Below are 24,881 nucleotides of genomic sequence, written 5' to 3'. Positions count from 1 at the left end.
TGGATTTAAATGATTTGTTAAACTGATTATTTATTATTAATGGCAAACCATTGAGCAGTCACAGATTGTTTTTATATTTAAAATATATTTATTTTATTTAACGATCGCATTACCATAACAAATTTCATTTGCATTTATAAATGCAGACCATCTATAAAAAATTGGTAATGTTTCAAAACTACTTATCCCTTTAACGGCCAATGTTGCAGCTGAGCAACATTCACTATTTTCGATTTTTCTCATTTTTTAGGTAAACGGCTTAGAATTCCGCAAAATCAATGCGTGCATTAGATCAAAGGGGATTGTTCCGCATCTCGTAAGGTGATTTTGAGCTATTATATACCCAATAGAAAGCGAGAAATATATAAAATTTGAAAAATGTTTTTTGCAAAAATCAATCAGAAAATGACTATACATTGTTCCTGAATTTTTATTTAACGGAATCAAGGCTTATTCCTTAAACACTTAAAGGGTTAAACCATTTTTTCTATAATTTGAAATTTTTGTTTATCAAAATTTTTGTTTGTCAAAATTTTATTTCGTGTATTACATTAGTTATTGCGTGGAATATAAATTTAGAAGTGGAAACCATCGCCAAAAAAGACAAATATATCATAATTGCAACTGCCTAGTCCAATTTGTGGTGCAAAGCTCCTGAAGAGCCAACTTCTAATCCTTGGGGCGGTATTCCCCTTTTTATTACATGTGGAATAGTCTTAGGCACCATTCTGAAATTAAATTAAGTTTAAGATTAATTTAAATTTGTATGGAAAAGAGTATTTTACCTTAGACAATTTACAGGAAGATTTATAATTTTATATTAAACTCACGTTATGCAGTCAATAATCGGACAAACTGACAAACACAATGTGCACCCAGTGCAATCATCAGTGACTTCTGGAATATGAGTTTTTGGATCGAATTTAATTGCTTGATATCCTGAGTCAGCACAAGCCATGTAGCACTTTCCACAATTTATACACATGTCCTTTAAGAAAATGAATTACATAATTTAAACATTATTTTAGACTCTTTTAAATCATTTTAAATAATCATTTTAAATTATACGTACGTCGTCAATGAGAGCAACGACTTGTTTTTTATTGTCCAATTTTTTGTAAGAGCCAATATGAGGAAGACTTTTTCCAATAACATCTTTCACTTTTGGAACTGGACCTTTTGGTTCAGGAACTGGCCTTGAAGGTTCTAAATTCACTGAAAGTAGATCAGACTGAAGTTTTATCTCAGCAATTTTCTGTTCTCGAAGTTTTTGGTACTTTCCAAAGTGTGGGATATTCTGTAATGATGGAAGGATTTAATAGTAATAAATTAAAATTTGTTTATGCGTGGATCATAAAAGAAAATATTAAATTTGAAAGTAAACTGCACCACCTTCCCTAAAGCATGTTGTAAGGATACTGGTTTTCCCTTTTGATGTTTGAAAGTTGGAGGACTTTGTCCATCCCAATCTTTCACTTGATCTAAACTCTTGAGGTACAAAAGGGCCTTCAGACCAGTTGTGTAATCGTCTATTACAGTAAAATCCTGATTTTGTATCGCACTGCAAATCTGAAACATTAAAAATATTTTGACGAAATTAAATCACTACTTAAATTATATACGTACAATTATAATTGTATAAATAATTAATTAAAATAAAAGTTACCTGGAGAGCTGATGCTCCACAATGTAAAAATTGCAAAGCTACATCAGCAGAATCTATACCTCCAGTTCCAAGTATTGGAAATCCTGGTAATTTGTTTGCAATTCCAGAAATCGCCTTTAATGCTTGAGGTCTAATTGCATTTCCGGAAACACCTCCATATGTGGTTAATTTATTTATTCCGACTGCCGGCCATGGAACTCCATTAGAATTAACTCCCATTAAACCCGAAAGAGTATTTATGGCTGTCACACCGTCTGCTTTTCCTGTAATTAATCTTATTTAACTAAAAATAAGAAGGTATCAATTGCTCCCAATTGAAATTTCGCGGGCTATCTAATGGCTCTACCCAATAATATGGCAGTATCGATTCAAAAAATCAATAAATGTTGATATTCTTAATTACCTTCGGAAGCAGCTATGGCTATAGCGATGACATCAGTAATATTGGGTGTCAATTTGACGAAGAAAGGAATTTTTATAGCATCTCGTACCCATAAAGAAATATTTTTTACCAATATTGGGTCCTTAAATTAGTTAAAAACAATTTTATCTTAATATGATTATTATGTAAATTTAGCATGGATTGATTTTTAGAGGAAATTTACAAACCTGCCCACATGCTAAACCCATTCCAGATTCTCCCATGCCATGCGGGCAAGATAAATTTAATTCCAAAGCATCACATCCAGCATCTTCCGCTTTTTTTGCAAGCACTGTCCAATCATCTTTGTTATAAGAGCACATAATACTTCCAATGATGATCTGAAAATAGTTTTTCATAGAAATATAATGCATGAGAAGAGATAATTGTAATAAATAATATATGCAAATTGCATTTTTTGGTATTTTTCTAGAAAGTAAGGCTTTTTTAAATTATATGAATACCTTTGTAGGGAAATCTTTTTTTAGTTCAGAAATACTGGTCAGCCAATAAGCTTCACTTTTTTCCGATATCAGTTCGATGTTCAAAAAACTTCCTTGTTCTGGGCCATAACGATGTCGTGAAGTTGTTCCTTTGATGATACGGGGAGATACATTCGTAACCAGATCCTGAATTAATTTTATAATTAAGTAATTATATAAATTAATCATCTTAAATAATAATTTTTTAAATAACAAAAAAAATACCTTATCTAGGCCAAAAGTTTTCGTAATAGTAAATCCCCACCCTGCTTCAAATGCTCGCCGAATCATAGCGCTGCTCGTAGCTGGCGGAGCAGATGCCAATCCAAATGGATTTTCAAATTTCAATCCACAAATTTCGACGCTTATATCAACATCGTCAACTGGGGAGTGGAATTTTGGTAATTGTGGTTCTGTTGGCACTTTCAGATTGTTCGATTCCTGAAGTGAAGATGAACAATTACAATAATTTACATATTTGATCAAATTGAACTTTGAATTGTAAAATTTACCTGAATGTATTTATGAATGTACCAAGATGCAGTTTTTCCATCATTCACAGATTCTACTGTCGTATTTGCAACTCCAGCAATATCTCCTCCACAAAATACTCCAGGCTCTGAAGTTGCCATTGTCTTCACATCCACTTCCGGTTGACCCCATTTATTCAATTTAAGGGGAGCCAGGGCATTTTTTACTAAAGAAATTAATCATTTTTATGCTATTATTTAATATATATATATATATATCATTTTGGTAACTACAATAAAATACCTTCGGGATCATATAATCCGGACCCGAATGCAGATATCAAGAAATCAACTTTCAATCGTACAACTTGATCCTCATCTTCAATCCATTCTCCATTTTCATCTTGTTCGGTTCGATAAAATTCCATCGCTGCGATTTTTCCATTTCGCACTATAACTTCTTTTGGCGATTGGAACGGTATGAATTCACATTTTTCATTTCGAGCCAATTCCATCTGGAAAATTTCCAATTTTAAATATAAAATATTCAGCAAAAAAGATAGATTTTGTAATTTAAAAAGAAAAAAAATATACACACACACACACATATATAATTAAAATAATACAGAATATTACCTCCTCTGGAACAGCTCGAATATTAGTAAACCCTTTTCTAAAAACAACGAACACTTTTTTGGCCCCACATCTCAAAGCTGAAGTGGCGCAATCAAAAGCTGTGTCTCCAGCTCCAAGCACAATCACATTTCCGTAAAGACTTGGCAAACTAGTTTTTTTGCAAGCACACATTCCTGGTTTACTGCCTTTTGCTACAGAAGGTAAGAAAGCTTTAGAAGTAAAAAATCCCATTTCCGGGGTCAAATCCTTGAAAATTGGAATGCACTTCGCCTCTGGAAGTCCAATTCCCAAAAATACGACTTTGTATCCCGACTTTTTCAATCCCTGCAAATCATCAAGTGCAAAAAGTGAAAGAATTTTCGTGCTAAACAAATAAATAAATTGAATTAAATTTGTCTAGCGAACCTGAATTGTTAAATCTTTTTCAGACAATCTTCTACCAAATTCAATTTTTACTCCCAAATCTCTGGCAAGGTCCACCTCAAAATTTACAACATCGTAGGGAAGTCTGTATTGTGGAATTTCTGAAGAACTTAAGCCTCCAACAAAGTTTTCTTTTTCAAAAATTGTAATATCATCATAACCCAATCGAGCCAAAAAAGTCGCACAGGAAATTGAGGCAGGCCCACATCCAATTAGAGCAATTTTTGTATCCGATAGAGGCACTGTTTGGCCAGGAATTCTAGTTTGAGGAATTTTCATCTTTTTGAATATCTATAATTAGATTATTTTCATTATTTGGTAGTTTTGAATAAAAAATAAATCATACATTTTACAGAACAGGGTTTAGGAAATGAAAAATGAAATCTGAGAATAAATATTAGGTTGAGTCATAAATAACTTCCACTTTTTATCAAATATTTATTTTACTTTCTTTAAATACGAAAATGATATTAATTTATTATGTATTCACACGATTATGTATGACCTTCCTCATCTTTTTGGCAGCTTATGAATTAATTGCTTGTGGCTGGTTTAGATTGGAAGAAATTTTCGACAGACTGACTGACTTACTCTCCAGAATTAAAAGTTTTTACATTCAAAAAGTATTGAAAGGAACAGAAAAAGTGGTAATCGGTCGAGGCGAAATCCTCACCAAACCAAAGAAGACCACATCCACCTTACTCCCCGAACCTTGCCCCGACAGACAGATCTTTCCTGTTCCTATAAAAACTTTTTGAATGGAGAAAGTTTCTATTTTGAAGTGCACGTAAGTTAGGCTGTCGAAAAATAAATATCTAATGAAAAAATCGGAAGTCATTAAATTTATGACTCGACTTATTCAAAATTTAGGAATTCTAAACTCAACAGTTTGTTCAATTACTAATGCAAAATTGTGACTATTTGTAAAATTTCAAATAAACGCTCAAATTTTTACAGGTTTTAATTGGATACGCTCTACGTTGAAAAAATTTAGGATGAAATCTTTTTAAATAAAAACTTGAAAATTCATAGATATGGAATTTTAACTATACAGAATTAAACAATATTTTTAAAGCCCTAGGAGTTTTCAAATTCAAAAGTTCAAATAAAAAGTTTAAACTATTGATACTTTTAAATGTCAACAATTTTTAATCAAAATGATCAGTTTTATGTGTTTAAATAAAAGTAGTTAAAATTTAATAATTGAAAAAATGTTCAAAATGGAATAAATTAATTTTAAAAATTTCTAAGACTGAAATATTTTAAATTAAAAACGTTTAAAAACTAAAGAAAATCTCGGTAGAACTAAAAAAACTTTGACCTGAATGTTTGTTGGTTACAAATTAAAACATATACCCCTCCTAGAAAAATAAAAAAATATGTCCATGCACTCAGCGCCGTCACCTACGGAAACTCACTAAAAATGATTCTAATGCGATAAACGATAAGTGGAGATTTTTTTGCTTTTTTTCCCTCTCTGATGACATATATTACGGTTCCCAAAAAACAACCCCTAAGGCTTACACAACTACACCCTGTGATCAAAAATATTTAAAAATAGGAAAACTGCCTTTAACAATGTAAACATGATTTAGGGCTTCAAATTAATCACTTGACACTTGAAAATTCCGCCCTCTTCATAATTTCCCCAAAACTAACCTTCCACGTGAACGTGTGCGGCAGAACATTTGTATCTATGAAAAAAGCATTAAAAACAATTCAACGTTAAAGAAACTGTTAGTTGATTTTTTTTGCTCTCCGATAATATATAATACATTAACCAAAAACTACCCCTAAGTCATACATACCCCCCCCCCCCATCGTCATCAAAAACGTTTTAAAAGTTGGAAAACCAACTTGAACAATGCAAAAATGATTTAGAACTCCAAATTGATTACATGGTACTTCAAAATTTCCCCCTCTTCATAATTTTCCCGAAAAATTACCCTTCTACGTGAAAGTATACAGCGGAACATATATATGTTTAAAAAAAGCATTAAAAATACTCCAACTTAGAAGGAACGGTTAGTTGAGATTTTGTTGCTCTTTTTTTGCTCTCCGATAATATATAATACGTTTCCTAAAAACTACCCCTAAGTCATACATACTCACTCCTCGTGATTAAAAACGTTTTAAATTTAAAAAACCACCTTGAACAATATAAAAATGATTTAGGACTCAAAATTAATAACATCTTCCAGCGGAAGATGTTCTGTTGCATACGTTCACGTGGAAGGGTAAATTTGGGAATATTATAATGAGATAGAAATTTGGAAGTATCATGTAATTAATTTGGAGTTCTCAATCGTTTTTACATTGTTCATGGTGGTTTTCCAACTTGTAAAACGCTTTTCATGACGAGGGGAGGGTATGTAGTACTCAGGGGTACGTATTATATATCATGGTAGAGCAAAAAAAAAGAGGAAAAAAAATATCAACTAACAGTGTCTTCTAAGTTGTATTATTTGTTATGCTTTCTCTTACATATATATGTTCTGCTGCCCACATTCACGTAGAAGGGTAGTTTTTTGAGAAAACGTTAATGAGGGGGAAAGTTTGAAGTGTAATGTAATTAATTTTGAGCTTTAAAGCATGTCTACATTTTAAAAGGTGGTTTTTCAACTCTTAAAACTTTTTTCAACCCGAGGAGAGGATATGTATGACTTAGGGGTAGTTTTTGGGTAACGTATTATATATTATCGGAGAGAAAAAAAGAGTGAAAAAGTATGAACTGACTTTGTTTTCTAAGCATCAATATAAAGCATGTTTACATTTTTTAAGGTGTTTTATTTCATTTCATTTTATTAATTGCGAGTCCTGAATCATTTTTATATTGTTCAAGGTGGTTTTCCAACTTTTAAAACGTTTTTAATCAGGAGGAGTGAGTATGTATGACTTAGGGGTAGTTTTAAGGGAACGTGTTATAAGTTATCGAAAAGCAAAAAAAGAGCAACAAAATATCGACCAACAGTGTTTTCTAATTTGTATTATTTTTTATGCTTTTTTCATACATATATATGTTCTGCTGCATAGATTCACGTGGAACGGTAGTTTTTCGGGAAAGTATGAAAAAGGGGGAAATTTTGAAGTGCAATGTAATCAATTTGGAGTTCTAAATCATTTTTGCATTGTTCAAGGTGGTTTTCCACCTTTTTAAACGTTTTTGATTGCGAGGGGAGGGTATGTATGACTTAGGGGTAGTTTTCGGGTAATGTATTGTATATTATCAAATAGCAAAAATAGAGCAAAAAAATATCGACTAACAGTGTTTTCTAAGTTTTATTATTTTTTATGCTTTTTTCATAGATATATATGTTCCGCTGCACAGGTTCACGTGGAAGGGTAGTTTTGGGAATATAATAATGAGAGGCAAATTTGCAAGTTTCATTTGATTAATTTTGAGTCCTGATTCATTTTTATATTGTTCAAGGTGGTTTTTTAACTTTTAAAACGTTACTAATCACGAGGGGTAGGTATGTATGACTTGGGGCTAGTATTTGGGGAACGCATTAATTATTATCAGAGAGAAAAAAAGAGCAAAAAATATCAACTAACAGTGTTGTCTAAGTTATATTGTTTTTCATGCTTTTTTTCATACATATATATGTTCCGCTGTATACGTTCACGTGGAAGGGTAGTTTTTCGCGAAAATTATGAAGAGGGGGAAATTTTGAAGTGCCATGTAATAAGTTTGGAGTTCTAAATCATTTTTGCATTCTTCAAGGTGGTTTTCCAACTTTTAAAACGTTTTTAATGACGAGGGGAGGGTGTGTATGACTCAGGGGTAGTTTTTGGGTAACGCATTATATATTATCGGAGAGAAAAAAAAATCAACTAATAGTTTCTTCTAAGTTTGATTATTTTTTATGCTTTTTTCAAACATATATACGTTCTATTGCATACGTTCACGTGGAAGGGTAGTTTTGGGAATGTTATAATAAGAGGAAAATTTGCAACTTTCATTTCATTAATTTTAAATCCTAAATAATTTTTATATTGTTCAATGTGGTTTTTTAACTTTTAAAACGTTTTGAATCACGAAGAGTGAGTATGTATGACTTAGGGGTAGTTTTTCGGGAACGTATTATAGATTAACAAAGAGCAAAAAAATATCAACTAACAGTTCCTTCTAAGTTGGACTATTTTTAATGCTTTTTTCATACATATATATGTTCTGCTGTATAAGTTCACGTGGAAGGGTAGTTTTTCGAGAAAATTATGAAGAGGGGGAAATTTTGAAGTGCCATGTAATCAATTTGGAGTTCTAAATCATTTTTGCTTTGTTCAAAGTGGTTTTCCAACTTTTAAAACCTTTTTGATGACGAGGGGAGGGTATGTATGACTTAGGAGTAGTTTTTGGGTAACGTATTATATATTATCGGAGAGCAAAAAAAGATTTTAAAAAATGTCATCTAACAGCTTCTTCTAAGTTTGATTATTTTTAATGCTTTTTTCATACAAATAAATGTTCTACTGCATACGTTCACGTGGAAGGGTAGTTTTGGGGAAATTATAAAGAGGGTGAAATTTTCAAGTGTCATGTGATTAATTTGAAGCCCTTAAACATGTTCATATTGTTGAAGGTAGTTTTCCCATTTTGAAAACGTTTTTGATCACAACGAATGGTTTCGTAAGACTTAGGGGTAGTTTTTTGGGAAATGTAATATATGTCATCATAGAGTAAAAAAGAAGCAAAAAATCTCCACTTATCGTTTATCGCATTATAATCATTTTTAGTGAGTTTTCGTAAGTGGCGACGCTGAGTGGACGTCCTGCTAGAGCCGCCACCCTTTTCTCCGAAGTTTAAAGAGCAAACAAATTTTTTGTAGCATAGAATTAGCAAAAAAAAAAGCAAAAAAATATGGCGTATTCTATTTTATAATTTGCCTTGGTGGCGGTGCTGGGTGGACGGACCTTAAAAAAATCTATAATGAAGAGTTAAATTTTGAATAATTCAAAACTAAATACTTCAAGAATTAAACAATTTTGAATCCGAAACAAACTTCTTAGGGGCCATTCACAAAATACCTGATACATCTTTCAGGAACTTCTGACCCCCCCTGCCTGATATCTTTTCCATTGGTCTTAACATGGAGAATGATACTTCGGCAGACCCCCACCCAACCCTAAGAGTATCACGTATTTTGTGAATGACCCTCTAAACAAATTTTTTTTATCATAAATTTTGAACACTAAAGATGTTTGATTTAAAAACTCTTATAATTATATATTTTTAATTTTTGAGTGTTTAAAATTCGAAAATAATTTCAATATTATAACAACTTTAATGGCAAAATACTATTCCGTGAGAGCTAACGAAATTGACAAATGTTTACTTAAAAGTGTCTGAAATTAAACATGTGAGTAAATTATGCCGTTAAGAAGGAAAAATATATGAAAATAAAATTTTCAATTATTTAGAATTACTTGAATATAAAAACCTTCAAATTTATTGCGAATGTTTTTAAGTTTTTAAATAGACAGTATCTATTCGTACTCTGATTTCGCACAAATAACCTTGATATCCAGAATCTACTATTTGAACTAAAAAAATATGGTTATTCTTATCAAAATACGTATATATAGCATATTATAATATACGTTTTGGAATTATATAATTTGAAACGTCAAAAAAAAAAAATAGTTTGAAGAGTTTTGAAAAATAAAAATGATACGCTTCAAGATAAAAAAATAATGATAAAACTAAAAAATACATATGAGAACTACTCAAAATCAAATAAATTTAAAACAATCATTTTAACTTTGATAATTAGGAAGTTTGAAAAGGAAATGTTCAAAATTTAACAATTTTAAAATTGAAGTTTTGAGAATTGAACTATTGTGTATTTGAAGCATTTAGAACTGCTTATAAAACTATTAGAACTGAACAAACCAGAAGTTTGAGTAATTCAATAATATCAAAATTCAAATATTGTAGTGTACAAATTATAAATTCAAAGTATTTGTAAAATTTCAAATTTTGATGTTTTTCTTGAATTTAAATCATTTTAATTTAAAAGGTTTGTTTATGCAAAATTTCCAATCTGAATTGATAAAAGTGGAACACTTTGTATTAAAAACATTTGGTATTAATTTCAGGGAAGTAAAAAAAAACGTTCTCAAAATTCGAATCATTTTGTAAACACAAAAATGAGAAAGTACATTCGATAGTTATTATAGCTACATAGATCTATAGAAAAAATGGGAAAAAGTTAACACCTTTCGAAAAAAATATTGTCAAACACGTCCTCTTTGATAACCATATGTAAGTACCATGCAAAAAATTGTATAATTAAATTGTTTTTTTCAAACTCTAATCAACATAAAATATATTGAAACAACTGTTGTTTCAGTATGTGCACTATTTCACTATATCACCATTTTATTATGAACCCAATTATTGACGTAGTATGAATAAACGATTACATGGTATAGAATTTATATTAATGTTATATATAGCAAATTTGATGGAGAAAAAATCCTCCAATACGTGGATCTTATATAATTTTTTCTAAAGAATCGAATGGTAATATTAATTTTTAAATATATCTAATATGTATACAAATTGTTTAAATGCAAATGTCTTGAAAAATTTAACAATTACATATTTTTACCAAGATTTTCAGCGAAACTTTAGAGAATTCTTAAACCAATAAAACGTGTTTTGAAAAATACCAATAATAGACATATGTTTAATGATTTAATAAAACATTGATAATTTTATAATAATTTTCTTACATCTGTTGCAAATTGTTGTAATCCGCCAATATTGATAGGTCCTTCTTCAGTGGCAAACAGATTGCATCCTCCCACACAAAGGTCACTCGTTGGACAAACCATTCCACAAGTAAGACCCAAAGGATTGTCCGAAAAAATTGCTTTCGCAGCTCCATAGTAATTTTTATTCGAAATTGACGTAATAAATGATTTTACATCCAATTGAGTGGGACAAGATTTTTGACAAGGGGCATCAGCACATTTTAAACATCTTGATGCTTCGTATAAAGCACCCCTTTCACTCAAAGTGGTTTCTTTGACGTCATCAAAATTTTTTTTTAAAGGCTGGCAACCCTAATATTTCAAATAATTGATTAATTGATTGTCTACTACAATAACTTTTATTTGTTAATCAAAGAAAAAAGTTACATCGCATTTCTCGTGAATATTCCTTTTCCAGTGTTGCTTATTTGTTTTCGTCTCTGCTGATGGAACGAGATTCGTAAATTTCTTTGTTTTCGGATTACAACTTAGAAGGTTCTACAAGAATTGATTACAAATTATTTCAAGAAATATTAACATTTTCATTTTAAAAAAGTATATAATTACTGACCTCGATATCTGGAGTATCGTGAGTGACGGAAAAACTAGTTTTACCTGCCATATTATCGAATTAATATCTGCAATTTCTCCCGTTGAAAAAGCTCGCGAGATTGAATATTAAGAAATCACTCACGTCAGCACTTTACTTTCTGCTACAATTTACAAACTGTGCAATTATTGAATCGAATCAAATTTAATTTGATTATTTTGAGAACTGTTAAAGACACCAAATACAATAAAATTGAGTCATATATTATGAAAGACGTGGAAGAAAATAATGTAACACTTGTGTAAACACGAGAAGAAAAATATAAATACGGCTATTTGAAAATAATTGTCAATAAAATAGGATAGTAACTGAAGCAACTGACTTCGAGCTACAGATATTTTCGAAAAAAAACTACCTTCTCATTTTGATTTTTAAATCGATATCACAAAAAATAAAAATTTTTATTCACATATTCTCTTTCTAGAGATATTGACATTTCAGACAAGTCTTAAAGTGAGTGGAACTTCGAAGACTTGGAACTTACACCAACGACAAACTCTCAAGGCATCTCAAGAGAAACTGAACATGAATGATCAATGAACTGAACCAAAACTGAAACTGGAAGGCTGTGCCATGCGGGCACTGGACCGTGTGGACATTGTACCACGCACACAAGTTAGCTTGTAAATACCTGCGCCACAGCTTGTGGCTGAGTGTGCATGAAAGAATGAGAATAGGGATTAGGCACTATAATAGAGTCAATAGACGTTAGATGTTAACATTGAAAAAGATCGGAATCCATTGCATCAGTCAACGGATTTTTATTAAACCTTTTGCATTGTGTTGCTACGAGCATACACTAAAATGTTAAAAAAAACAAACGTATCCGATATTTTTTAATAATGTTTTTATTCGAAAACTTCAAAAATTAGATTAGAAAGTTAAATAACTTGAGTAAAGGGCCGTTCAAGTATTACGTCGCGCGCCTAGCCTAGAGCCTAGCCTAGAGGATCCACAGCAAACACTTTCGGTAACTGCTCTAGATCAGTGGACGGCAAACTTTTTGCCCACTTTTCAGGTAAGGGCAGATTTGACCCAAGATATTTTTTTCGCTTGCCGCCCTTTATTCGTCAACACGATGTTTTTCCTGAGATGGATTGGTTTTCCTCGGCAGAGGTTCATCGTTACACAGGATACTCAATGCCAATCAAAAGCTATAAATGAAGTTTGTTTTAAATTCTTATATTAGCGATTTATAATTCTGGAATTCGAAATCTGTGACCTTTTTGCGATTAAATACATCTAAACTTCTACTTGGGAAGTTAAAAATCAATGATTTGATGGAATATAATGAAAACTCAATTTTAAACTAAAAGTGATATAATGCAATGATTTTTAGTATTTTAAAACGTTTATTAGATTGCTTTTGATCGTAAGAATTCACAGATTTTAAATTCCGAGGTTTCAGAAAGTTAATTTTGAAATAGAGAATTTTTTGTTTTGAATTTTAATCTCCGTTACTTGAACTGCTTAATAATGGAAGCGTCCATGGCGGGTTGGACCTTCTTGGTGGCAGCAGGTACTGCCACGAGATTTTGACTCGACCCGCCGCGCCATGGCAGCTAGGGCTGCCGCGCGGCAGTAGTTTGCCGACCACTGTTCTAGATCTAGATCAAAAAAGGAAGTGCTTTATATTCTACCTATAACGCAGTTTCTACAATTTGGTGACTGTTCTAAAAAAAAATAACAGTGTTTTAGAACATTGTGACTATTGTGACAGAACTATTCTAGAAAAAACTGATCACAGACGTTTTATAACATTTATTCCAAGTATGTTCTATAACTGTGCCGCAATGGTGCTAAGCGGTTGTTCTAGAATGCCATCACAAATATATTTTACAACAAATAAGGAACAAAAATTAGTCATTGTTACGTAACAGTTATTACATCATTGTGACTGAACTAACTAATCACAGACGTTCTATAACATTTGTTCCAATTTTGATCTAGAAGTGGGCCGTAACGGTGCTATGTCGACGTTCTAAAATATTATCAATCACGACACCTATTTTGTACCAAGATAGTTACTTGTGATACAAGGACCCTAATTGGCACTTTTTCGGCCTTTACTTTTTTGGTTTACACCAGGAAAAGTGACACTCAGGGGCCGAGTGTCACATACTAATTTTTATCACACCAGTCAATCATAAGTGCAAATAAGTTGCATACAGTCCTAATCTAAAATTGCTCTTATTATCGCGGTTTGATAAAAAATACATATGAGAGTGGTCGCTAAGCTACAAATATACGAAATGGTTAAAGGCATACGCTATTTCAGGATTATGTAATATAGCTAGACCAAGAATATTTAATCGGTACAGTATTCTAAATCGTATTCCTCAGTTATGGATTTAAGTGCCTGCATCTTCCATGTCAGAGTCCGCACCCTCCAGCCGTACTGGAATGGCTCTTATAATAAAATATAGAAACATGTAGCATTAAATGATTCTTTATTAATCTTGTATTTTTTATAGAGTCCAATAGGAGAAATTATTTCATCATATTAACGTAGTTTGAGATTATATTTTAACGGGCAATTGAATTCCCTAAAAATTATGATGCAATTTATATTCCTCTGGTAGCACAAACACTATCCTTGAATTTTCAACCAAAAAAATGTATTAATGAGATATTTATCCCTAATTTCGTAATTAATGAAGCTTATATCGAACGCGTAACCCAGTAAGAAGGAGTGGATTGAAATAGATTAAAATGAATGTTGTTTTCTCCCATTAACGTTTTAATTCGTATATGAAGCTCAACTATTTGCATCTTTCTTCATTCCTACGTTTAATCCCAAGATGATTTCTGTCTATGAATGAATAAATTTTAATTTTGTTGAAGAGGGTCTAGAAACTAAAAGTAAGTTAATCGTGCTTAATGCTTTGAGGCGAGGACGAATATTGAAGTTAATTGAATTCCTTCCATAAAGTATAATTGACAACATTTCAATCCAGAACAATTCTAGACTGAAAAAAATTATAATCTTACGGTGTACGCACATTTCTGTTTAATGTAACCATATTGTGGCTACAACGATACGGAATGGATATTTTTGGTCATACCATTATGATAACGTATTATAGCTAAAAAATCATATTTTATCTGTAAAGTATTCTAAATCGTATTCCTATAAAGTCATAAACTTGTGTAGCTGAATCTTTCATATCAGTTTGTATACTGCAGCTATACTGGAATGGCTGAGACAATACAATATATTTTTTCTTGTGAAATCTTAAAGAAAAACATGTAAAGTTAAAGGAAATTTAAATTTACATAATGCAAATTAAGTCCTTTGATGTTTGAAAAACAATTTTTTAAATTAACGTAAATTGGAGTTTGTTCTTAGAGCCACTGAAACTTCTAAAAAATCAATAGTTTTTAGTATGTTTCAGAGTGAAATGCACGCCAAACACATTATCCTTCAATTTTAACTAAAAAGAAACTTTGAATATTGGGGTATTTATATCTAATTTGTCAATTAACGAATGTAACACGGAACGCGTGACTCAAATAGAAATTCTCAACCTTAATCATATTGCTAATAATTCCCAAGCACTTTTTCAGTGTCGATGTTCCACAGAACGCATGTTCTTTAAATTAACTATTAAACTAAATATTTCTGTAACTTATAATACGAAGAAGCAATTATACTACCTCAATATTTTGTACAAACACAATTTATTTGAAAAGAGGCAACACAGCTATACTTCTATAATTATATTGAAAGCATTAATATTCTTTATCCGTAGAACGTATATAAACATTTATGGAAAAATGAATACGTTTTTTAATAATAAAATTCTATTGATGTGAACAAAAACATATTGTTTATCGACGAACATTCACTGGCATTCAAATACACTACGAACGTATTTTATTTTTCCACACTATATATGATCAAGGGTCTTTCCGCATTTCATTTAGTATACATTTTGTTTAAAAATATACATTATTTAAACCGCGGTTCATATCAGAAAATATTCTGTAAAATATTTGAAGTGAACTAAGACAAAACTTTTTTCATTTTACACTTTTTTGCAACTGTTCACAAATTATACCATATAATAGACAATCGAATTTGCCTTAAAAGTAACATATTTGCAGATTAACATATAAGCACCTATTTTACCGAAAAATTTCCAAAAAATGCAAATGGATTTTCAAAACAAATCAATCGAAAAATTTATTTTTCCTTTGTAAAGTACGTGTATTAAGAAATTATTTGCATTTTTTAAAATTTTTTCGTTCCAATAGGTGCTAAGATATCTATTGGTAAATAAGTCAATTTTTGTGCAATTTTATATCTTTATAACGCTATTACTTGAAAACGGTTAATTATACCCAAAAAGGTTAAACGGAAAAGGTTCTGTTGGTTCAAACCATCTGAAAAATATTTTTCAGAATATTTTTCTTGCAAATATTGTGTTTGCTTAAAATAGTTTGTTTCAACAATTAACGACTAACTTTGTGAAAAAATTCCCAAAATATTAAAAATCTGGGGTGTTTCCTCTGCACTTTAAGCCAAAGTTACTCTCTAGGCTTCTTAAGGTATACAATAGTATTAGTGGCCACTCGCGGATAAAATTAAAGATTCTCATTAAAGAATTAATCAAGGAAAATTAGATAAAAATTTTTAAGTAGGACTAGAGATATGGAAATAAAAAGAAAACCAGCGACATGTGCCGATTTAAGAAAAGTTAAAAATGTAAAATCTCACAAAGATCAAGTAAGGACACAAACGAAAGCAAATAACAGAAGCTCTAATCAGCATGATAATTTCAGAAGTAAAATAAACATGGGACATGATAACAGGAAAACGACATTCGACGAATCTTAATTAATCGTCAGCCACTTAATTTTCTTAATTGAAATCCACCACGCAATCTTCCGAATAATAACAGTGGTAACTTCATACGCAATAATTATCGAAAAAATCAAAGAAAAAAATTATTGTAATGACAATAATTACAGAAATATTATTCACGCAAATAATAATTACAGAAACGATAACGACAGAAACAATAACTAGGTTCCATGAGGGTAAGCATGATATGAAGTTACAAAGTTAGACTACGATGAGTGATATTTCAATTATTTGAGAAATTATTTTCTTAAATTTTTCTAAGATTATCTTTGGACTTTTTACTTTTACCCATATTTTTCTTTAATAAGTAAAATCCGGTTTGAAAAATATTTTAAATCTCTTTGGTAGCGTTATAGTGATTTCAGATTTTCCGTCATCAAGGGTAAGTGCATGATAAGTGTAAAAAAACTAAGATTTTAATTTTACAAGATTATACTTTCGTAAATATAAATTAAACATCCCCTGATTCTTTTCATGTATGTTTACTTATAACTTTTTATCATTTATAATATTTGTACTGAAAATAAAATTTAAAAAGTTCAATTTGGAATGATGTTTCAGTGATATTTGAGGTGATATTGAAAAACTCACCTATTTTCAAATAATTGTATGATTTTTTAAATTAATTAAAAATATATTTGTCTGTGTGAATGTATGTATCGAAATTTTGTTTCCAATTATTATTATTATTTACTAACATTTTTATTCCAAGGCGATAAATAAGGTTTATAAACCTCTCCAACTAACTTTGAACTGTTGACAGATTTTCGTATTTCACAATGAAGAAGAAAGACCAAAAACAAACATCATTCCTAACACTTAGTCTTATTTTTAATTAGCTTGTCGAAATTTTATATTTAAAATAATAAAGATGCAAAATTGTTGAAAAAACTACGAATGTCCAAGGAAAATATATCTTCCTTCATTCCTAAACAAAATTCAACAATAGGTTTTTATGTAGAAAAATTCAAACCAAAAGACCATATAACACAATTACGAATTGAAGTTTTCTAACAGCTCCTCAGATTCTTGAAAAATAATTGATGAAACCAATAACTAATGAAAGCCACCCATGCCGTACTTGTAATATGAGGTATAATCATTATATTGTGCTAAGAATAGTTAATAACTCATTTAATTTTCATTTTTAATTCTCACTTCATCATACTAAGCCTGTTATCACACTTACCTCTATTGAATATACAAAAAAGATTATTAGTAGCTGTAAAGATAACAGAAACAATAATAATAATTCAACAAGAAATTCGGGTCCGAGAAACAGTTTTCGGGAGGATCAGCCTAACCAAAATCAAAATTTCTAATACAGAAGTCAGAACACAGGAAATTATAGAAACTCGTCAAGAGAACCACCTTGTCAATCTGTTCAATAAAATTCAACTAAAAACTCTGAAATTATTTTTAATTATTTCAAAATACCAGGGCACTTAATTAAAGATTTTAAAAAACGCAAAACTAACAATAACATATATTATCAACCAAATTTAAAGCAATGAAACTTCGAAGCTCCTCCCGGAGCGGGGGATTGATAAAAATGATAAAGATAGAAGCAACCACATATCCCGCGAACATATAACATGACCGCTAAGATTAATCTCCGCCGACCCAATGCAATACCATCAATTCTGATAACAGTTGAAGGCCTGAAAAGCCCTGTGCGTATAATGATCAGCACTGGGGCAGGTCGGAACTAAATAAAAGAAAATGCAGTTGACCCATAAACCCATATAGATAAAACTTACTTATTAAAATTAACTCGCTTAAATGAAATACCTTTTTTCATATTAAGATCAGTCAAAATCTTTATCTTTATGGTTATTTTACAACTTTTTATATTATCCTAAATGACTTACCAATAGATAATGAAGATAATAATATCACCATGAACAATTACCCATTTCCAAGAGCAGATAAGAAATACAGATAAAAAGGCTGGTTATGCCCATCGTTTATCTCTTGGAAAAGGAATACATATGTGGATGAAGCACTAGCAACAAATCATAAAGGAACAGCTGATCTAAAAACCGCTAATGCAAATTCTCATTAAATAAAATTCGCAACTACAATCATTGATTTAGAAGATTTCGGAGAAATAATTAGCAACCAGAGAATGAAGCAAGAACATTTTTAAAACGAAGTAGATTTATCAGATGCAATATTAAACAACTTTCTGAAATCCCATTAGGCTAGTAAAATGTTTAACATAAACGGAGTAGTAGAAATGTATAAAAAAACTCCTTCAACTGGACCACTTCAATCAAAATGAATTCGATCATGAGGAACGCCTAATTAATCAAGCATGCGACATAGACTCCAAATTCCAGAAGAATCATTAAAACAAATAAAAGTACTCAAACATACAATACCTACAACATATGACTGCCCAATACATACCAAGCCATGCAGAACCTCCGCCGCGAGGGGCCATTCACTCTCGAATCAAGGGGTTTTAGCGTATGAAATTGGCAGGAAATCAAATGTAACAAGCATAACACTTTTTGACGTAATCTGAAATCAGCGGTATCTGAATGGCTCTTTTTCAAAAGATCTGGTCTTATGAAATCAGCGAAAATGAAGTGAAATCAGCCGAATTCTCTTAAATTATTTCTAAATCGTGAGCGAGTCAGTTGGAGTCAACGAGCGATTGTGAGCAATCACGAGCAGTCAAGCAAGCAATCAAGAGAGCAGTAAGTGTAGTCAATACATTCAGCGTGCGACTCTTTGCTTCGACGTGACGCACGGCCCTCAACAGGGCTGTTTCATTTCACTAATATATTGTTTATAATATAAAATTTATTTAGGAATAACGCTTTACATATTTTACACTCTCTGCTGCTACTTTAGATCTGTTCACAGCCATTTTAAATAATTTTAATATTTTGTATGGTTATGAAAACTACATTAGAACATGCAAAGAAAAATCTATTTCAAATATTGAAGTTTCAAAGGAATTCAATTGAAAAATTCCAATTAAGAAAAAGAAAAATTTTTTTATATATAGCAACATTTAACTGTTTATATTAGAAAATAATTAACTTAAAACTAAAAAAGATTAGTTGGGACAACTAATAAAATGGTTCGGGCAACTATTTTAGTTATTAAATCATGGTACTGCTATTTAGTTAGTTGTAAGGACTATTTTTGTTAGTTGGGGCACGAGTAGTTGCCGTTACTATCTAATTAGGTAGGCTAACTACTTTGGTTTGTAACTATTTTTTATTTGATACAGAGACTAATTAAAATAGCTATAAGTATACTATCGAAATATTAATTAAAAAGATTCCAGTAGGCAAGCGGGAATATTTTGTAGGACTATAGGGACGCTGACATCAGTTCAGCTGAAAAGTCGTTTTAAAAAAATATGTACCTATGCCCACTAAGATCTTCCTAATTGCAGATGCACTTTGAATGTTAGGATTTCCAGTAAAACTTTAAACACGTTTGATTTTACAATTTATTATACATACTCTCTAATGCTTCAAAATAATCCCCGAAGCTTGAACTTTCTAAATTTTTCATACTTCCGTTATTTATATAAAAATAGCCATAATTCAACGAGACATCAAGTGAGCAACGAGTTATGAGTATGACGACCATGCCTAAGCCTTCTTCCTCGTTTTACCATAGTTATGTTGGTACGTTTGTCGCATTCCCAATCGTACCAACCAAGGTAGCAAATAAAATAGTTATGCCACCTAATTTAATTTGTTAGAGAAATCAATTAGAAGTACAGATGACTAATTAATTAGTAACTTGTACTACTAAAACATTACTAACATAAACTAGTCAGGGGTGCTACAACCGGGTTCCTGAACCGAATATTTGCTTAGTTGGTGTTACTAACTCAACAGTTGTAAGAACCAATGAATGCTTTACTAATAAACAGGTAGTAACCCCAAATATTCATTTTTCTCAGTGTGAATTGTTTGAAATAGAAAACCTTGAATAGTTACATTTTCGGATAAATAAATTTAAGCTTTGAACGTCACAATTGTAATTCACCTTTAACGCGTTAAAAAAGGCCATTAAACTGATTAAACTGATGATTTTCCAATGTAGGCCAGGAATTACGGCAATCGGTAGTTCCCGAGATGCGTCACGAATTTGTCACGAATCGCGATAATCGCTATTCCTAGAGATATTTTGACAATATTTTGCGTAATAATTCAGAAAACTTTTAGAATAAATCTCCCTTTCTTAGTGCAAATACTCATATAAGTGCACTAATTATTCAATATATATTTTATTCGGCACTGTCTATGGTTATGGGATTTTCCGTAACGTTTGCCCTCAACAAGCTGGAAAAGGGGTTAAAATTACGGAAAATTCCATAGCGTTAGCCCTGAACGACCTGGAAAAGGGGTTAAACTTACGGAAAATTCCGTAAACACAGACAGTACGATTTTAGTATTCATTACATACTTTACTATTATACTATACTCCTGAAAATTTTTTTTCCCGGCAATACAATTTTTTCTTGCGATGAAAAACCGAAAGGAACTGTTAAGATATGCGATTATTTATTTTTTAGACACCAAAAAATTGTATTGTTGAGAAAAAAGTCAATCTTTAAAGATTTAATCAATATTTTCGCAAAAATATAGAAAATAACGCGAGAGGGAAAAAAGTTTCAAGAGACAGTTTTTGAGAACTAGTGTAGAAAAATAATGTTATTTCTTTGAAGTTTTTCATATCTTGTGGCGTTAAAAAAACGTAAGTTTTCGTTTTCCAGACAAAAAAATGTCTTTTCTTTTAGGTGCAGATTTAATCCACCATTTTGTCTCTCTTAAACTTTTTAAAATTTATCAATAAACTTCGAAATTGGACCGATTTAATTTTTTTAATTTAAATACTCATAACATTGTTAAACAAATTTTTTTGGCAAATCGGTAAGATACGTGTCGTCCTCTACCCTTTAAAAGCAAGCAAATTTTAGTCAGAAATAATTGTAAGACTTTAGCACAGAGTGCCTGCTTGATTTGAAATGATTCTGTTTAACGGACTCAATATACAACTTGGGAAAATTCCACAAATACGATTCACAGTAGGCAGAAAATTCTGAATCATAATATAATCTATGATCCATAGCCATAAATATATTTGTGCTAAGTCGGACGATTTCCGCGTATTTCCGTCAGTATTTCGGTAACTCTTTAACAGCCTCTTCCACTCTTTTTAGTACTCGAAACCTCTATGTTATGAGCCTACAAGACCCCCTGAAAAGTGAGCGTTATATAGCGCCCTACCGAAAAGTGTAGTAAATAGTTCCACGACCGGCCACTGAATAACGCGCAATATGTTCTCTAACAGTACTATTGCAATTACCAATCACAGCCCGAACAGATGACTGCCACGTCAGTTCTAGGTTTTCAGAACTCACTTTTCAGACGGCCGAGCAGTCTCATAAAATGCTGATTTCAAATTTAAACATCGTACATCACTCACAATGTTACACACGTCTCTTCATATGTAGTTGAATGTTTGCAGGCAGAATTGAAAAAACATGGTCTCTTTACTGTCTGACCATTAAATTCTTAATAATAATGTGTAAAGCTGGCTGCGTCGCCCTGACGATATATAGTGAAACCGTGAGTGCGACCCGTGCGAGCAATCATCGAACAGTCAGCGTGAAATCAGATGGAGTCAGACGGAGTCGAGAGCAGTCGTGCGACTCTGTAGACCTGTATACAGGTCTAGATGCGAGTCGACAGCAGTCAATGGGCTTTCAGAGAGTATTCATTGAATTAGTGACATGTCACTATTGAAATCACGTTTAGTTTATAAAAAAGAAGCAATCGTCTGAAATCCTATGAAATCCGAAATGAACTCATATGAAATCAAACAGTACTAGCCTACTCGTAGCATGTCCAGTTCGAAAAAACAACAGACTTACACGGAAATATTAGATGGAAAATGGTTTCATGTGTTCCCATATTGAATGAGAAAACAATCGGAGATTCGTATTCTTTACCCAACACACATGACATTCTTGATAAACCAGTATATGCTTGATAGTTCTCGGTATTTGATTTAGCCACCGGATTTCATGACATACAAATGGACCCCAAAGAGTCACATAGAACCGCGTTTTTCACCCATTTCGGTCATCACAAATCAAAGAACCTAAGAAAGCCTTTAAGAAATTAAAAGCTGTAAAACATTTTTTTTACGACGCATGTATGATTCCAGCTCTTTTCGACGCCTACGAAGCGAAGATAAAGCTCGACTTTTTACTCCCTAGGGAACGAAAAGTGACGTCAGAGGTGAATAATGAAAATTTGTCGTCATATGAAGAGCAAAAACATAAATGATCTTCAAATATCAGAATTGCCTTTTACTCTCAGGTGATCTATTCGCCCCTCCTTCAGGCGAAGGTTTCAATGCAGCACATCCACCAGAACTTCTGAACATCTTTGCCATCATGCTTTCTTTATTCGAAATCTAATCCGGGCTGACTAAACGGAGTAGTATTTAATGAACAGACTAAGCTAATTTACTAAACGATTGTCTAGTCCGTTTTACTACTAACAGTAACGTAGTGCCTACAACGCATGCGGTCGAATGGAGGATTCTCGTATAGTAGAATATACGAAGCGGGAATGTAGTTTCTATTGCACCAGCGGTCGCATGAACGATATTCGTATAGTAGAATATACGTTGCGGAAATGTAGTTCCTGCTTGAATATTGCTAAATGCTTATAAGTTTTGTTTTCTAATTATGAACATTCAAGAATATAAAACGTTCTTTACTGCGTCCTATTTATACTCCAATAGTTTTAAATTTTGATATCTCAATTCGTCTGGACGTGATTGGGCAAAAAAGTATGAAACCATTTTTTGAGATTAGAATAAGAAGCGCGTCATCGCATCGTTTATTTTAACTAAGCTAGTGCTTACCTTCATGGCTTGCGCATACAAAGAAAATACCCTGTTTGGTATAAGCTTGTCCAACCCCATTCACGTCACACAGAACTAGTTCACGATAAAAACACCACACAACGCTATAACCTCTACATGGTGTCCCACCAGCTGTGGGACAACGGGCAATGGTGGATGGACAAAAAAAATAAGACAAGAATTCAAATACAACAATGTTGTGCGGTCATTTGTTGAGAAACTACAGAGCAACAAAGTTCCGTGCTGGTGTGACGCCGCGCGTAGTGTGAGTGCCGGTTAGAGCCAGAGAGTTTGGCGGGGTCCCATTCAAATACATTCGTGTATTTGAATTGTTGTCTTATTTTTTTTTGTCTATCCACCATTGCCCGCTGTATCACAGCCTGTTGTACCATCGCTACAAGAATGTTCATTACCATTTCAACAAAACTTTCACGATACCCTACCGAAAAGAATCTTTGAGAATATACTAAAAATTCTTTAGGTCAAAGAATCTCAAAGAAATTCTCCGCAGGCACTCAGGTAGATATTTGTAAAGGTCCAGGAAGTTCGTTTAAATGGTCTGAAGGCTTTAAAATATCCTTTCCGAAATTGAAATAAGAACACGATCTTAAATAAAAAGCAGAGATGCTATCTCAATAGAGTAGCCGACACTCAAGGGTCCTTTGTTAAAATTTCGGATTAAAATTTAGAAGTAGATTTTTTTTTAATTTCACAGTTAACAGCCTAAAACATAATAATTCGGAATCTATGGGTTTCGATGACTTCAGATATCTAACTTTTTTTTAATGCTTAAAATTGGAATTAATAGAACGTTTCTCGTAAATGGAATGAGATATGCCAAAAAGACAACATTTTTGAATTCAACTAGGAAACTGCATATCAGTATATAAGTTGTAATTATAAATAAGTATAATGAGAAAATTCATCAATTAAAAAAAAGTGTTAATAATTTGAAGAGAAATTTAAAAAGGGAGAGCGGATTAGCCACGACCAACTACTGTAAATAACTCTGCCCGCCCGGTACGTGACGAATACAAAAGGAACATTATATTACCGTCTGCACCACGCTTAAAACGACCACTCAAAGGGTCTTGAAAAGGACCCAAATCTCTCAAACAATCTCCGAAACTATTTTGTTTCAAATCGAATTTGTTTATAGACTCAAATGGGCCAAGCTATTTCGCTCAAGAAAACTCAGAGATTTCTTTCGGTAGGGTATCTAAATATGATCACCAAAAGTACTCAGTTAAAATCTCAGAAGCCTAGGGTACTTTATAAATAAGTTATTAACGTTTTTAATTTCGTCATATTTAAAATTGCGTCTTATGAGAGATGGAGTTTTTTAGCTCTTTACTGAGTGATATGTAAGTAACCACCATTAAGATACTATTGATAATTTTTTTAATGAAAAACAAGTATTTCAAAATTGAGGCGCAATAATAATATTAACCATTTAGTTCCTGCATATACATGACAAAAAATAATTAATCACGAAACTTGCGCTTCTGAACGTTGACTATCGCAATCCAGCAACATCGCGAGGCGCGATCAATGTAGAATGTAGATCTCAGTCAGCCGTTGATTCATGTCTCCGGCGACATGATCACAATGTTGCCAGATTTCAACTCAGTA

The 24,881-nt window shown here is 31.9% G+C and overlaps 1 protein-coding gene across 2 annotated transcripts; it reads right to left on the bottom strand.

Moving 5' to 3' along the window:
• Positions 1-516: 516 nt before the first annotated feature.
• Positions 517-12,015, bottom strand: LOC117168478 (dihydropyrimidine dehydrogenase [NADP(+)]). Of its 2 annotated transcripts, none has more exons than XM_033354163.1 (17): positions 11,823-12,015; positions 11,429-11,632; positions 11,245-11,355; positions 10,837-11,169; positions 4,081-4,389; positions 3,676-3,999; positions 3,344-3,554; positions 3,082-3,266; positions 2,795-3,010; positions 2,552-2,716; positions 2,276-2,428; positions 2,070-2,190; positions 1,667-1,929; positions 1,393-1,569; positions 1,073-1,297; positions 831-988; positions 517-728 (listed from the first exon to the last, which is right to left on the bottom strand). In XM_033354163.1, the coding sequence occupies exons 2-17, from the start codon at positions 11,477-11,479 to the stop codon at positions 629-631; spliced, it is 3,102 nt and encodes a 1,033-aa protein (XP_033210054.1). In that variant the 5' UTR covers positions 11,480-11,632; positions 11,823-12,015; the 3' UTR covers positions 517-628. The 2 variants fall into 2 exon arrangements, with proteins under 2 accessions (XP_033210054.1, XP_033210055.1); XM_033354164.1 differs by having other exon boundaries at positions 11,952-11,967.
• Between the last annotated feature and the right edge of the window lie 12,866 nt (positions 12,016-24,881).

The sequence above is a fragment of the Belonocnema kinseyi genome, chromosome 2 (assembly GCF_010883055.1).
Source record: "Belonocnema kinseyi isolate 2016_QV_RU_SX_M_011 chromosome 2, B_treatae_v1, whole genome shotgun sequence".
NCBI classification, from domain to species: Eukaryota; Metazoa; Arthropoda; class Insecta; order Hymenoptera; family Cynipidae; genus Belonocnema; species Belonocnema kinseyi.
Note: the sequence above shows the minus strand (reverse complement) of the source record. Positions and strands in the feature narration are given on the sequence as shown.

What these genes read in the sequence shown, in the direction of transcription:
- LOC117168478 (XM_033354163.1), bottom strand. Translation starts at nt 11,479, where the DNA reads ATGGCAGGTAAAACTAGTTTTTCCGTCACTCACGATACTCCAGATATC. An exon ending in ACGATACTCCAGATATCGAG is followed by an intron (nt 11,356 to 11,428) that starts GTCAGTAATTAT and finishes CAATTCTTGTAG; the next exon opens with AACCTTCTAAGTTGTAATCC. An exon ending in AAAAAGATTTAACAATTCAG is followed by an intron (nt 4,000 to 4,080) that starts GTTCGCTAGACA and finishes GATGATTTGCAG; the next exon opens with GGATTGAAAAAGTCGGGATA.